This window comes from Crocuta crocuta, unplaced genomic scaffold, assembly GCF_008692635.1.
Source record: "Crocuta crocuta isolate KB4526 unplaced genomic scaffold, BGI_CrCroc_1.0 scaffold247, whole genome shotgun sequence".
NCBI lineage: Eukaryota > Metazoa > Chordata > Mammalia > Carnivora > Hyaenidae > Crocuta > Crocuta crocuta.
The window spans coordinates 14,559-28,480 of NW_027531910.1; the positions used below are offsets into that span (position 1 = coordinate 14,559).

A 13,922-nucleotide genomic window follows, 5' to 3' on the forward strand; every position below is an offset into this window, starting at 1 on the left:
TCTTCAAGACTCAAATACCACCTTCTCTGTGAAAGTTTATATTGACGGCTCCAGGTGACCACATCCTCCTTTTTGTCTCTACTGTATCTTGTATTCTGCTTCTATCATATCTCTCAACACAATGAGGATGTAGGATTACGTGTATACCTCTCTTCCCTACCAGGGTGTGGGCCTCCATGTTTTAGCATAGAGAACACTACACATAAGTTAAATAAAACAGAATTAAACAACAATTATAAAAGAGGATAAACATCCAGTCAGTATGTGGATTGATTTAGTTGAATGGTTCTCAAATGAAAATGGGGGATCAAGGATGGGTAAAATGGGTAAAGAGAGTCAAAGCTACAAACTTCCAGGTGTAGATAAATAAGTCCTGGTGACCATACTTAACAATACTGTTGTATATCTGAAAGATGCTAAGAGAAGAGATTTTAAAAGTCCTTACCACAATAAAAAAAAAATTTGTAACTATGTGTGGTGATGGATGTTAACTAAACTTATGGTCGGTCATGTATCAAATCATTATGTTCTATACCTAAAACTAATACAGTGTTATATGTCAGTTATATCTCCACTAAAAATAATTTTAAGTGGAAGGTTTTTGTGTGTTCTAATAATTGTTTTAGTAACATAACAATCAGCAAAGAACCATGATGCTTCAGATCTAGATTCATATGGTCTTTATGCAGTCTTATTCTGATTCTCTCTGATAGTTATACACTGACTCACATTCTATTAGTTCTCGTTATTATTCTTTCATTAAAAAAAGAAAATGGATGTTCTCTGGAGATCCCTGTAAACTCTATGATAATGTTAATGATGAACGATTTTGGCTTTCAAAGCATCACATTATAATCTATTACTTGAGACCCGGGACCTGAGATATATGTGGAGGACATGGTGCCAAGATGTTAGACATGGTTTCTCAGGGCTTTAAATTTTTTTAAGCCAATAAAGTTGTGATTAAATAATGGAGCGTCAGTAAAAACAATTCAAGTTATTTTGCAAACTCTTTCCCATATGACAGTCCTTTAGGATATTTTAAAATTACACCAGCAAGCCACTGAGCTCAGATTAAAATATTATGTTCCTTGGGTCCTATTTAAAATCAAATTGCTTTACTTACCTTTCCATCATTTTAGTTATAAAATTAAGGAGAAGTGAAACTTTTTTTAAACATAAAAATGAAAAACAAGAAAAACACCTAAATCTCATACTTCAAAGATAATCCCCTCTGAGTTAAAATGTTAAACCTCTCAGGGCACCTGGTGGTTCAGTGGGTTGAGCGTCTGACTTCAGCTCAGGTAATGATCTCACTGTTGGTGAGTTCGAGCCCTGCATCAGGCTCTGTGGTGACAGCTCAGAGCCTGGAGCCTGCTTTGGATTCCGTGTCTCTCCCTCTTTCTGTCCCTCCCCTACTCGTGCTCTATCTCTTTCAAAAATAAATAAACATTAAATTTAAAAAAATGTCAAACCTCTCAGATGACAAGCGATACCATACCTGTCCTGTGTATGCAAACTCCAGGGCCTGCTTTAAGCCAAGGCTGGTCACACCATGTAAACTGACCTCGTCTGCTCCACTTTCCACCATACAGAGACTGAACATCGCCTGAGATGGGAGAGAAAGGGAGGGATGGGGGGTTATGGAACTTAAGAAGCAAGGGAACAAGACAAGTCCTAGAGAGACTAGAAAAGAAATACATTCTATAAGTGAAGGTTGATTTTGGTTTTTGAAACGCTTCTACAAAAAGCACCACAAATCACTTTGCTGTCTAAACAGAGTAACACAACTGGCACCACACACCTCATACACAGAGTCCCACTTAATCCCACGGTGGTTCTCTGGGGTGGCTGTGTTTAGGCTCACTCACTGAACTCATTCTCTCAATCCAGGGTCTCACTGCTACCACGAAATGTGGAGCACTTCCGACTTGCCAACAAGACATGGAAAGTAGCACCTTCGTCTTCTTGACATCTCTGCATTTTTCTGCCTTATCTTAATGACACACCTCATTCTTCTCACCTGCCATGTATCATACACTCTGTCCTAAGGGTTCAACATCGGCATCACTGTGAACATTAGAGTACTGATGGCGGGGGCCCCAGCCCACACCTATCAACACAAAAACTCACAGTGGAATCCAGCAATGTGTATTGTGATGGGCCATCCAGGTGACCCTGATGCTCACTTGAGTTTGAGAACCACTAAGTTATTCAGTGAACATCAAATTGCCCCCAAACCAATTCTCCAAATGGCCAACTTATTGAAAATCAGTTCTAAAGGATGACCAGTATGTCAAGTGAAAGCTTGAAAATTAAAAAAAATGAAAACTTGCCAAATAAAAAAAATGCATTGGCTTGCTTCCTTTCCAAAAACAAAAACAAAAAATTCCCCACGGTAATTTGTACACTTGTAACAAGTTTGATTTAACAGGTATAAAGAGAATATCCCCTTTTGGGTTACCAATGATGAAATGCACTATTTAGGAAAGTATGTATCTATATAGTGAAGACTTAAACCTTATGCAAAGGAAGCTCTGGTCTTTTCCCTTGGCTTCTAGAAGGTGATTGCCAGACCCTTGGAATATCCTGCCTGACAGGAGTGTCTTTGTCAGAACTTTGGCCGATGACTGTCTAACAACATGACGTACAATGGTGGTTGGGCCACACCATATCAGTTCTGACCTCCAGACGAACTGGACACTAAAGGTATTCATCTGACCTCTAGGAGAGGCTAGAGATGAAAGGTCAATCACAATGGCAATCTGTGAGTGAGCCCCAATAAAAACTTTGGATACCAAAAGTTTGGGTGAGTGTCCCTGGTTGGCCAGGAGACAATGCTATGATCTCACAGCCAGCAAATTCTCAATTCTGTCCCATGTGTCTCTTTCCTTGTCTGATTCCAATTTGTTTCCTTTCCCTGTAATAAACCATTTCCATGAGTATAAAAGTTTTCAGCTAGTCCTGTGAGACTTCCTAGTGAATTACTGAATGTAAGAATAGATTCAGGAACCCCTTCAAACTTGCAACTGGTGTGAGAAGTGACAGAAGTCTTAAGGGGATGGTCCCTTCAGAATGTACAGTTTAGCTAACTTCATAGAGATAAAATTAAAAAGTGGGGAGGGGGGAACCCTCACTCTTCTATGGTAATATTTTAGTTCATGCTGAATTGTTTTTAATTTTAGAAATGTGATTTTTTGTTTTGCCAATGTATTACTATTTATCTCTTTAGCAATTTTTATGTTGATAAATTTATTTTTGATTCTCACAATTCTATATATTTTAAGTTAATATATACTGAATGGTGTTATTAATTGATGGTCTATTATTCTTTCTGGAGATCATCATTTGTATCTCACTGCATTTGAGAGTACTGAGATTTCATAATAGAACTGTATTTGTTAGCTTAATTTTTTTAAATTTATTTCTGAGAGAGAGAGAGAGAGCGAGAGAGCGAGCGAGCAGGGGAAGCTCAGAGAGAGAGGGAGACACAGAACCTGAAACAGGCTCCAGGCTCTGAGCTGGCTCTCAGCACAGAGCCCGACACGGGGCTTGAACCCACAAATCATGAGATCATGACCTGAGCTGAAGCTGGATGTTTAACCAACTGAGCCACCCAGGCATCCCAGTTGACTTAATTTATAGTTAAAATTTTAATCATTAGAAATACCAAAGTATTACTCCCTTATCATTTGAGAAATCTAAAGCATATTTTAAATGTTCGCAATTTGAGAAAATAAAAAAACAATATTGAAAATACCCTAAAGGCATTGGGAGTATGTTATGTGTAACATACACAATTATATTTGCTATATTAAAATAGCATTCAGAATATTTTACTTTCAGAAATTGACTTTGAGTTGATCTGGCTTGCTGTGAGTGCCACTGGGAGTTAAGGTACTATGTGAAGGGCTAAGAACACTGGATCTGAAATCACTTGGTTTGGTGAACCACAGTGATTAAGGACAAACTTGTAACCAAACTATTCTGAGTTTGATTATAAACACTAGCAAGTGACTGGAACAAACATGTAACCTCTCTCTGACTCAGTTTTCTTCTCTGAAAAATGGGGCCAAAAATTGTACCCACTTCATGAACTTGTTTGAAGATTAGATGACAGTATATGTATGAAGTGTTCAGTATAATGCTTGGATAAGGCAAGGTCTTAGTGAAACTTCTATACTGTAATAACAATGAAATAGAATTCTATTTTTCTTATGTATTCTTTTTTTAAAATTTTTTAAAATGTTTTATTTATTTCTGAGAGAGAGAGAGAGACAGTGTGATCAGGGGAGGGTCAGAGAGGGAGACACAGAATCTGAAGCAGGCTCCAGGCTCTGAGCTAGCTGTCAGCACGGAGCCTGATACGGGGCTGGAACCCATGAACCATGAGATCATGATCTGAACCGAAGTTGGACGCTTAACCAACTGAGGCCCCCAGGCGCCCCTCTTATGTATTCTTTGGTTAAAAGTAGTGATACATTAGGAACACTAGTCTCTGGGGGTTTTGTTGTTGTTGTTCAAAATTTTATTAATGTTTATTTATTTTTGAAAGAGACAGAGTGCGAGCTGGAGAGGGGCAGAGAGAGAGGGAGACACAGAATCCGAAGCAGGCTCCAGGGTCTGAGCTGTCAGCTCGATGCGGGGCTCGAACTCATGGATTGCGAGATCATGACCTGAACTGAAGTCAGACTTTTAATGGACTGAGCCACCCAGATGCCCCTATTGTTGTCGTTTTAAATTGAGGCGCAGCTATAGATAAAAAGGGCTATTGGAAAACTGATTTCATAAATGGATTCTGCTTATGCATGAATGGAACATCTAAAATTTCAAAACTAGGGACATCTGGCTGGCTCAGTCAGTAAAATACGTGACTCTTGAACTCAGGATCATGAGTTCAAGCCACAGGTGGCCATGGCCTACTTAAAATATTAAATCAGTAAATCAATAAAATTTCAAAACTAAAAAGCACAGGTCATAATTAAAAAAAACTTTCAATTTATGTCATTCTGAATTTGCTTCTAGATTGCTTATAGCAGTCAAAAAGGACTGAAAGAAATTTCAGTTGTTTTCACTGTCTGTTTCTTATTATGTGAGTTGTTTCAGTTTTTAATATATTTCCGATATGAATTTTTTTTCAGATATTTCAGGTTGTAACAGCACCTGAAATGGCACCCAGCTGTTCTCCATCAACTCCACTGCTGACAGAAATGACTGAAACTGCACAAGAATTATCTGGGTTAATGAAATGCAAACAGTCCCTCAGAGCAAAGGCTAATAAATAACAGAACAAGATGCCAAGGGAGTTTTTCTGAATCTGCTTTCCTCAGGGTTTTTCAAAACCAACCACAGCAAAGGGGGCATAGAACAGGCATCCTCAACCAGGGAGCTACTGAACTTGGTAGAGTCAGGGTGAACACAACCCCTTAAATAACATACATATATCATGTACGTGTTTGTACAGGCAATTAAGGAACTCCAAATTGGTCAGTATGGTTATGTTAGAGGGTATGACTATAGAGGGAAGGAAAAGACTATTAATTTTCTTTCATTTACACAGTATTATTTGTCATTACAATAAATATGTGTTACCTGTGTATTTCTAACAACTGCCTTTTGAAAACTTTGTTTTAGTTTTAATGTTCAGGACTGTGCAGAAAGACACATCTGATTCAAATCCTGGGTCCATAATCCACGGTCAAGTGGCAATTTACCTTCAACATGTGACCTTTGACTAATGTATGAATTTCTCTGAATCTCAGGCCCTTTATCTGTATGTAAATAGAGATGATACAAACCTCATAGATTGTCTTGAGGTTTAGATACAATTATGCTTAATATCAAGCATAGTATCTGGCGCTAAGTAGATGCTCTGTAAGTAGAAGTTGTTATTCTAATCCAAGCTGACTGCCCTATTTTCCCAAGTCTCTTTTTGATCTCAACTGGAATGAGAGCTAAGAAGCAGTCCCTCCTCTGCCCTCTGCTCAAATCTGTTTGTTTCAAATACTTTCCTAATGACATTCCCACTCAAAATCCATATGTCTGGCTTCAGGACTTCACTTTCATCACATACTCCTACACTCTACATTAAGGTCTGACCACATCATAAAAACCATCATCACCACTTCCACAAACACACAACCTCCATTCTGATAATCACTCTGATTATCTGACTATCATTCTGATAGTCTTAGAAACTTTATGTTACGAATTTAAAACATCATAATTTTTTAAAGTTATAACACTGGTTAATGAGAAGAATAAAGGGAATTAGTAAATGAAGGTCTATGTGTTGTATTTAATGAATTTACAAGGCACCTCAATTGGAAAAAGCCTCACTGGGGGCACCTGGGTGGCTCAGTTGGTTAAGCATCCTACTCTTGATTTCAGATCAGGTCATGGTCAGGTAGTGAGATCAAGCCCCATGTCAGGGTCCGTGCTGGGTGTGAAGTCTGCTTGGGATTCTCTCTCTCTCTCTCTCTCTCTCTTTCTCCCTCTCTCTCTCTGCCCCTTCCCCGCTTGCACACGAGTGTTTATGTGCACTCTCACTCTCTCTTTCTCAAAGAAAGGAAAAAAAGGAAAAGCCTCACTGGATACCACCAAAGTAAGGAAGAACCCAGTCATTCGTCAGCTTGTGAAACTTGTAAAAAGTCAAGAGAGCTTGTGAAACAATGTCAAGAGAGCTTCTAGAGCCCTTTGTTCAGGGAAGAACAAAATGTCCTTTGGTAGCAAAAGAGGTGATGGGACCATAGGTGCTGTCTTTTAGCACTGAATGTCCTGAAAAGATGAACTGCAAGCTCAGTGAAAGTGAGCACCGCATCTTCCTTACTCAACATAGAGCCCCTAGACCCTAGCACAGCATGCATGCAATAAATAAAGATGAATGAATGAACCAACATGCTCTTCAAAAGTTCAGATGATGATGCAGCTGCAGATGATGTCCAGCTGTTCCACATGGTCATAAACAAAAATAATGAATCTGACACAGACATTTTCTGGACGCAAGGAGTTTTAGACAAATAGCTAAAGTAGCTACAGTTAAAGAGAAAGAATATCTGCCATAAGCTAAATACAAATTAGTTCAAAGCTAGACATTTAGAAAAAAAGTATGAACATACGGTAATGCCCTCTATGAAGCCACATCATTCTGCCAAAGCATGGGGTAAGGTTCTGCTTAGAAATATGGAAGCATTGCACAGATTCTTCCTTGGTTCACACTGTTTTTGTCTTCGGGAGAGACTTGGCCAGGCTGAGATTTACAGTTGTCACAGATCACTCTTGGCTGATAACGTGCTAGCGTCACCACAAATCTTTCTAATTGAAAACCCAGTGTGTGAGAAATACAATCCACTTTAAGTGCCTACCACAGAGAGACCTGTCAATTTACAGTATGTCACTCCTCCTGTATTTCACACAGAAACGACACAAATTGAGTCTTAAAATCACAGTATGTGAATTGTTTCTCTGGGTCACGTTGATGTCATGCGGTCACAAGATGAACTACAACCAATTTTCGATTGGTGTGTTATGTCACACCGATGGAAATTCTACCACATCTTCAAAGATGAGAACAACACATTTTTTTAAGCACTTAAAGTTGGTGAAATATGATCTTTTCACCTGGTAAGCTACGCATAGCTTTGGAGTTGCACTGGACATGGGCAAGATGTACTGTGAATTCCATTTTGTCAAGAATCCAAATGATACTCAGGATGAAATAACTGCAGTGTTTTGGGTACATTCAACCCTTATCTTTTATGAGACAGTTAAATAAAAGTAAACAAACATGTTTAAAGAAGTTATTGACAAGAGCAACTTAAAATGATTGCAGCAGACCCAGCCTGATACTCTACATCTTTTATATGCCCAGTGTTATGTAACTAGTGTTGTTTACAATGGCCATGTGGCATTACAGAGTTGATCTAACTTCTGAATCAACAAAAATTACATTTTGCTCAATTTAGTGTTAATGGTGATTATCTTTTATGGCATTTTGGTTATACCTCACATATAGAATGGATAGTAAATCCTAGTTAATGAGACTGTTCATTTACCCACAATTGCCCATTTCCTTGGCATTGAGGAAAGAAGGGTCCTAATCACAGTTGAACTGGACTATTTACCTTTTTTTTTAATCTCTCAAATGCAAAAGCAATCCAATCCATTTGGGGAGTTTAATGGCCTGAAACAGTGGGGCTGTTTCATTGGAGGGTTCCCCCCAATACATTTTGTAGCTGTTTTAATTCTTGCACAAAACAGTATAGTAAACGTCTCAGAGAATAAAATATCAGGAAAATGAAAACAGCAAATTTCATCACTATACATGTAAATAGGCAGCAAAAATTAATATTTCTAAAACATCAGTTTTCTCTTACCTTAACCATAAAAAGAAAAATTCACCTGTATGCTAAAACCTGTGAAACATACTGGTTTTCCCCAACATCTTCAAATAGGTAACTTGTGTATTCAAAGAATCTAGCTGTATTTCACAGCTTTGCTCTTGACACAGTTGCTTCTTAAATTAATTACATGGTGATAATAAGCTCTTCAAAAACAGCATGATTACGCTTTATCCTATTTTTTTAAATATTTAAAATATTTGTTTTAAATATTTTATTCAAAATCTTGGTTATCTTTACACCCACTGTGGGACCCAAACCTACAACCCCAAGATCATGAGCTGCACTGAGCTAGCCAGGCATTCTCTTAGAATTTTCCTCCTTCTTGGGGCGCCTGGGTGGCTTAGTCGGTTAAGTGTCCGACTTTCGCTTAGGTCATGATCTCATGGTTCATGGGTTCGAGCCCCGCGTCGGGCTCTGTGCTGACTGCCAGCTCAGAGCCTGGAGCCTGTTTCAGAGTCTGTGACTCCCTCTCTCTCTGACCCTCCCCTGCTCACGCTGTCTCTCTATCTCTCCTAGAAATAAATAAAACATTAAAAAAAAAAGAATTTTCCTCCTTCTAGATGCGGCCATATTTCAACTACTCAGGTCTTCTGGGGAATGGAACGGAAAAAGGACACAAATCAAGTTGTATTTTTCTTAGCTAAAGTTACAGTAAATGTGAAAGCACAAACTGTTGCCTATCATGAAGGCAGGTTATCCATGAATGGTATTTATACTTGTCAATTGTTACTATTCTGTAAAATGGAAAATGGCAGCCATACAGCTGGTTTTATCTTTGGGTGACCCTTTCAGATCCCTTGGCTTCTCCTCATTCCTCTGGTGCTTCTGTTACTTTTTAGTCTATGGCTATATCCCTTGGGTATGGGATTTCAGTACTTTACTACCTACCACGTAAGGAAGTCTATTCTTTCAGACATTTAGGGATTACACTTACTCTTCCTTACTGAATATATTTGACAAGCCATTATTGAATGAATCTTCCCATCAGACACCATTTATTCTGTCCCCATATGATACAAACCTGCCTTTCTAAACCGTCTATGGACACACTGACTAAAACCAAACTGGGATTTCCTGCATTTTGAAAGCTGTCCTAAAGCAGAATTTGGGGGCTGTGTCAAGGAATGACTTAGCAGGTGTGATATACAGTCTGCATGAATCAGCGAAAGTAGCTATGAAGAAAGGAAAGTTTCAGAGGACAGTAATATCAGAAAAGTTTGAAAGCCTGAAGAAAAAATTAGGAGAAAGACAGGAGGCTGAGTGAGAGATTCTCTGTCAATTACAATATAAGCATTCAGGGAAGATTCTTTAAGACACAGAAGAGGCTCTTAATGGTGCTTACCAAAGTCACACTGGGTTTGTTTTAAGCATGATGGCTAAAATTCTAGCTTCTCTTCTCTAAACAGAATCTTGAAACTAAAAGGTACTTCAGAGGTCACTGGCCCCTTGCTACTCAATGTGTGGTTCCTGGGCCAGCAGCACTGGCATCCGCGGAGACCGTGTTAAAGATGCAGAATCTCAGGTCCACCTTGCACCTACTGAAACAAAGGTGCATGGTGACAAGAGCTCAGGTGACCTACGTGTGCACTGAAGTTTGAGAGGCACAGCTTGTGCCTTGTGGCTCTCCTTGCATGCCTAAATATTTGAAGTGATGTGATATCCAATGCTTTACATAAGAATACAAGTTATTAGTACCACATCCAGATTACTGAATCATAATCACCCTCCTGATAACTTTCTCCCCTTGGTCCCAGTAAGATTTCAATAAATTCAGTCTTTTCTGCCTAACAGCCTTTCTGATATGCAGTTACAGCTATTAAGTCTCCTCTTGGAAAGGAGCACCTAATCCAAATTTTCTGATTCATAAAATGTTAGCACTGAAGGCCAACACTAGAAGTTCTGTAGTCTGGGCAGAAGACTGGAGTCCAAATCTCAGCTAGAGCTAGAGCAGACTGATTGCCACATCCTGGTCGAGNACTTGTGGTTTCAAGAACAAGGCTTCTGGGAGAGCAACTCGCCCTATGTTCTTGGATGGTAGCAGTTGTAGCAGCCTTCAGGGAATCCATCACACCATCCTCCTTTCCCCAAGTTCCTCCAGTTGACTTTCTCTGGGTCACCTCCTTCTTATCTTACATTTCTGAAGAGGAACTTCGTGTGGCCATCATAGAGCTTCTAGTGACACAAATCCCCCGGATTCATGCCTATGGAATTCAAAAACCAGAAGATTTTCAGAAATCTCCATTTGCCATAAAGAATGACAAGGCGCTGTCACCTTGCCTGCCCCATCTGACACTGGTAGTGGCTGCCTGGAACCTTGTTGACGGCTGTGAGCCCACATCCAGACTCAACTGAGAGTAGTCAGGATCTTGTTATTATGTCTGTCATGGGTACAGAAAGGGAGCAGGGCAGATGTGCCAGCCTGGCATCATAAAGTGTGCACACGTACAAGCACTGAAACACACTGTTCGTGACATCATCACATAAAATCTGTTACCTCTTCTCTACAGAGAACTAAATTAGAAGAACATTTAAGGGGCGCCTGGGTGGCTTAGTCGGTTAAGCGTCCGACTTTCGCTTAGGTCATGATCTCGCGGTTCGTGGGTTCGAGCCCCGCGTCGGGCTCTGTGTTGACTGCCGGCTCAGAGCCTGGAGCCTGTTTCAGTCTGTGACTCCCTCTCTCTGACCCTCCCCTGCTCACACTGTCTCTCTCTCTCTCCTACAAATAAATAAAAAACATTAAAAAAAATTTAATAATGTGGAATTGCCTTAATTATCACTCTTCTCTTTAAAAACCCAGTGTGAGTTAATGGCCACTCCTAAAACTTTAATCCAAAATTTCAACAGCTCTTCTTTTAACGTCCTCTCTTAATATCATTTTCTTCAGTATGCTAACATATAAGGTGTGTACGACCACAGACAGAGGTGCCCAGCCTGGCTATGGCATCTCTCTTCAACCATCTATTTTACTCATCATTTTGGTTTGACAGTTGTGAGCCCAGCAATACCACGGAAGCCATTCTCCCATTATTTGGCTACACACAGATGAGGAGGGCAAGAGCCCCAGCTAACATACTGTTTCTTCTAAATCCATTAGTTGCTAAGCAACCACTTCACTAGAACCTTCCTGTTCTAAGGCAGAATAGGCCAGTTTAATACGGAGTGTTTGGGTTGTCACATGTGTTCAAGTTCACTCCTTCTGTAAACACATCTGATGCTCTGTCCATGCAGGCTATGTGCAAATCTCTCTATCTTAAAAAATATGGGAAAAAAAAAGAATTTAGGAATCCTCAAAAGTTCTAATACTTCTCAAAAGTACCCAAAGAACTTCTTTTAATCCTACGAAAATTTATGTATGTTTGTATGTAATTTTTTAAGTGATATGAACGATTTGATATGGCAATCTCTCTTATTACTTTAGAGTCACATGCCTCTAAATGAGAAGAATGCTGGTAATCCAATTTTTCAGGAATCCAGGCATGCAGGCCCCAAGCCCAATCAACATCAGAAAGGCCTGATTAAAAGCAATTGATTCAACAAACAGCCAGATCATCCCAGTGTGGACAATTCATTTTGAATCAGTTTTTTTATAAAAATGATGAACAGGGCATATCTATGGATCCCAATCATTCTTTACACCAATTCATCAGATTCACATCATCAGCGGTCTTGTCCGTCTTATAAAAACCATCTGTCTTGACTCAATACTCAATTTCTAAAGGTTTAAAATTTTCATCAGCTTCATTATCCTTCAAACATGTGTTCTTGTCTTTCAGATGAAGCTAAGGTTGACTGTATAATTGTGATTAAATAAGCATGAGTGAAATTATGATTTTAAATAAAACAGCATGAAAATTATCATTTTAAAAGCATAAAAAAGATATGGTAGAAAAAGTGAAATAATCTTTTAACACACACTTGAAACAAATACACATAAAGAGCTTAGTACAATGACTACATAAAATAAAGACTTTTAAAAGTTAACTGTTGGAGCGCCTGGGTGGCTCAGTCAGTTGGGCATCCAACTTCAGCTCAGGTCATGATCTCACAGTCCTTGAGTTCGAGCCCCGTGTCGGGCTCTGTGCTGACACCTAGCTCAGAGTCTGGAGCCTGCTTTGGATTCTGTAACTCCCCTGCTCATGCTGTCTCTCTCTGTCTCTCAGAAATAAATAAAACAGTAAAAAAATTTTATAAAAAAAGTTAACTGTTATTATTACATTGCAAATATTTTTTCTAGCTCCATAATATTTATATTCGGTAGAAGTGAATCAGTTTCAATGAAAGAAAAAAATGCAGACCAGAGTTCACCGTTCATTCACTATAATGAATACACAGCGCAGATCAGCACAATAATGAAAATAACAATCATCCTATCTGAAATGTTAATGACTTCTCTGGCATAGATGCACACAATTTCAAAAGGAAATGTGACAATGATTCTTCAGAGGCTCTCAGCTCTCTATTTAAAAAGGAAATAACATTTGACCACTACCACAATTATCTGGTACTTCACCTTGAACTGACAACGGGAATTCGATTTTTAATGAATGTGTTCAGTTTTAAAAGGATATTATGACGCCATTTTAATTTTCTTAAAACAAAAATAAAAATAAAATCTCACATATCTTTTCATGCTCATGAGGCCCTATCCCACAGGACATCTAAAATCAGCCTCGTGGGGCGCCTGGGTGGCTCAGTTGGTTAAGTCTCCAACTCTTGATTTCAGCTGAGGTCATGGTCTCATGGGATCAAGACCCACATAGGGCATGGTGGTGAGCAAAGAGCCCGCTTGGGATTCTCCCTCTCTCTGCCCCTCCCCTGACCACACGTGTGCATGCAGACTCTCTCTCTCAAAATAAATAAATATTAAAAAATAGTAAATAAATAAAAACAGCCTCCGAGTTTCACTACTGCAGCTTCTATATAAGACAGATGTGTAGTTGTCAATTGTCAGCCAGGCAATTAATGCTTATCAAATGTTCACCGAGTGTGAGGCTCTCTGTAACAAACTGTCCATAAAATGTCAGATTGAGTGCTTAATTTGGCTTTCCTGAATGTCAAGGCCATCATTAACGGTGCTATTTTTTCTGACTAAATTTCAAAGCCATTTCATGAGGCCTCTTCTTGGTGGATATTAACTAAATGACTAATCATCAGATACAAGTTGCAGAATGCCAACGTCTACTCATGGGCAACAGTTATGACTTAGGTGAGAAACTGAGCACATCTTCAACTGTGGGTGATTTTTGTCATTTTCTACAGCTCCTTGGAACTGTAGTTTGTAGGTTATTTTAAAAGTCACCATCGTCTTAAGAAAAGTCTATAGCAGCATTTTAGGTCCCTCTTCTGAACCAGATTCTGGTATTTTTAGAGTTGCAAGTTGAGGGAAAGAGACCATATGCTACCACATTGGGTCCTCAACTAATTAGCCAAGGACTCAAACCTTAGGAGCAACCAGGTGTCCAGTTTTCCCTGGCTCCTAATTCCCTAGTGGCTGTAGGTGATACTTTTTATGCGAAACTA

General features: G+C 39.2%; 1 protein-coding gene across 1 annotated transcript in view; it reads right to left on the bottom strand.

Moving 5' to 3' along the window:
* Positions 1–1,501: 1,501 nt before the first annotated feature.
* LOC144240388 (kelch-like protein 32) overlaps positions 1,502–13,922 on the bottom strand; it is a gene marked incomplete at its 3' end in the record, with an annotated part of 90,498 nt that continues 78,077 nt past the window's right edge. The window contains exon 4 of the mRNA XM_077774692.1: positions 1,502–1,609. Within this exon, the coding sequence (XP_077630818.1) occupies positions 1,502–1,609 (108 nt within the window). The remainder of the gene's footprint in view (positions 1,610–13,922) is intronic.